The 2,635-nt window shown below is 28.4% G+C and overlaps 1 protein-coding gene across 1 annotated transcript; it reads right to left on the bottom strand.

The window, feature by feature from the left end:
• Positions 1-960: 960 nt before the first annotated feature.
• On the bottom strand, positions 961-1,518 carry EIN_506730 (hypothetical protein; the record flags this gene model as incomplete). Its single annotated transcript, XM_004259555.1, has 1 exon — positions 961-1,518. One exon carries the CDS (start codon positions 1,516-1,518, stop codon positions 961-963), a length of 558 nt encoding a protein of 185 aa, XP_004259603.1.
• Positions 1,519-2,635: the final 1,117 nt, after the last annotated feature.

Consider the following 2,635-nt stretch of genomic DNA (forward strand, 5'->3'; position numbering starts at 1 on the left):
GTTCATCTCCATGTTTAACACATAGGCGCCATGTATGTTGATGTACCACCTTTTAAGTAAATGCAATGTTAGTCATCAACACATTTACATTTCTAAAGTCTGTCAATTTTGCTATCACCTCGTAACTAAAATCAATTGAAAACACGAGAATGTTGTCTGGCTCCGTGTCTATGTTTAATCGTTTGTTAACTGAGTACTGTTCGTTTTTAGTTTGGTTTTATTTTTTTTTACTTTTTGATATTTATAAGACCAATTATATACTGCAGAAAGTGTATTAATATACTCCTATGGATAAAAATATATTTATTTGAACTTGAAAAAAATACTATTAAAAATGGTTTGAATTGTTATTAATTATGGTTATTTTTGAAAAACAATCCACAGAAGGCTGTTTCATTGCAGAAGGTTGATTCGGCCGACTGTAAATGCAACAAACACATCGACTAGATTTAAATAAAATGAATAAATAATGATTATAAGTTAATGTTATATCCCGAATATAAGTAGTATTCTATTAGTTCATTTCCAAAAACATAAATTATATTTAGTTAATATTCAATTGTTTTGTTATTTTAAGTTTAATCTTTTTATATTGTTTGTGTTTTGTTTTTTCTTAAGAAGATTAGATCTTATTCACTTTGTAACAATTAATTAGACATCTATTTAATTTAATATGATAACCCTATGATCATTTAATATTCCCGTTATTTTAAGTAAATTATTCGAATTGTAATAACAAAAACAATTCATTTATTGTTAAAGTTCCGTCCCAGTCTCATCGCCATCAAGTTGACCCGGTGTATATATTGTTTCTCCATCATAACGATCATCTTCAAATAGATGAGACCGATTTTCTGCTTCTTCTAATACAATAATTTGAGCTTGTTGTCTTCTTCGATAAACTGTGTTGCTGTCTCTGTGCTTTTTTCTTCTTTCATCATTTTTATTCACAAAATTTGCTTAAATATTTTTATAATTTGTCTGATCTACGTTAATAAGCGGGTTGATTCCAATATCCACATTACAGAAACAACAACATAAAGTTATTAGATCGTCGTATATTACAGTATCTTTGTTGTATTTCTCTCTGGCAAATGCATAAACAGTTTTGAGACGTCCAAAGTAAGGATCAACCAGACATCTATTTTCCAAAAGTGGAGACTCTGTTGGAACAAAACCATTGGGGATAAGCGACTGAATTCCTTTAAAACCTTTGTCGCCAATGAGTTTAGTACCATTGAGCATGGAGTTAATATCATCAGAAGTTTTTTTTAACAATCTCATATCATGAGAAGCACCTGGTTCTCCTTCTGAAACAAAACATGCAGTCCCAGTAACAGAGTTAACAACAACTTCAATTATAATACAATACCTCTTGTACTTACCACTGTAGAACGACATCTTAGAAGAAAAACTTCCACTTGGAGCGTTAGTTGGTGTTATTGTACAATCAACAATAGCACTCACATTTGTTCCTTGAAAATTTTCATTATTAAATATGATAAACGAATCTTTCATGACAACTTTAAACAGCTTAGCACTTTCATTCACTTCCCTAACAATTTGTTCGTTTGTTTTTATATAATGAATGCAAAGATTTCTAATTAGTACAATTTTGTTGTAACGAAAAAATAGATAAAGCAACAACAATCTGTCATCTGGATTGTAGAAAAAACTTTTCCTTCCTCTTCTTGCAGTATAGATATCACTAACGACTGGTCCGATAGCGAGAAATACTAAAGGATTCAACCCCAAAAATCTGAACAACAAGTCAAACCCTCCTGACCGTGCTGTATACCGTTAAATTTGAGGATTTTTACATAAAAATAGAAAACAATTATAATACCAACAATACATTTTTAATATTATAAATGATTTTTCTTTAATTTTTAAAAAAAAATTTAATCAGACCGTTTTCAATAATAAAAACAAGGTCCGAATTATTTAAGAAATTTAAGCTGAAACCAATGTAAGTCGAACAAAAAATAGTCGTTCTATCATATTGTTAAGAAAGTCTCCGAGTAAGTAAAAGTACTTTAATAAAACAAAAAAGACGAAAAAACACAAAAAGGTCTAAAAATAACACTGGGTCCGATTTTTGAAATAAGGTTAATAAACATACAGTAGTCAAACATTGAACGTAAAGTGACACTTTTGTTAATGACATGGTTTTTGTTTATAGATTTCAACTTTATATAACGTTTGAATTTGAATTACACGATTGAAAGTGTATTAAAAATAAAAATACAACAACACTTTGTGTTATCGTATTCTATATTTTAACCAATTTAACTTAAATAACACAATTTATCGAATAATTGTATTGATAATTCATTAATATAAAAATTATGAAGTTATTAATTTCAAAAGGTATAAACACACTCAAATTGTTAATTCAATTGTTAACAAGCCTTTTTATCACTCAAGCTATACATTTTTGTATCTTAAAGTTCAATAATTATTTAATTAAAAAATCATTATTAAATTAAATTACCATCATTCAATAATTTGTTTGATATATTTTGTTGAGTTAATCTACTACTCTATCCATATCAGGTCTCTCTCTGGAGTCTTGTTTCCACATTTCTTCAATTAAAGCTTTCTGTTCTTTATCTCCCAATTCAATTGCCGGTCG

The sequence above is a fragment of the Entamoeba invadens genome (assembly GCF_000330505.1).
Source record: "Entamoeba invadens IP1 unplaced genomic scaffold scaff_1105074724819, whole genome shotgun sequence".
In the NCBI taxonomy this organism is placed as follows: Eukaryota; Evosea; order Mastigamoebida; family Endamoebidae; genus Entamoeba; species Entamoeba invadens.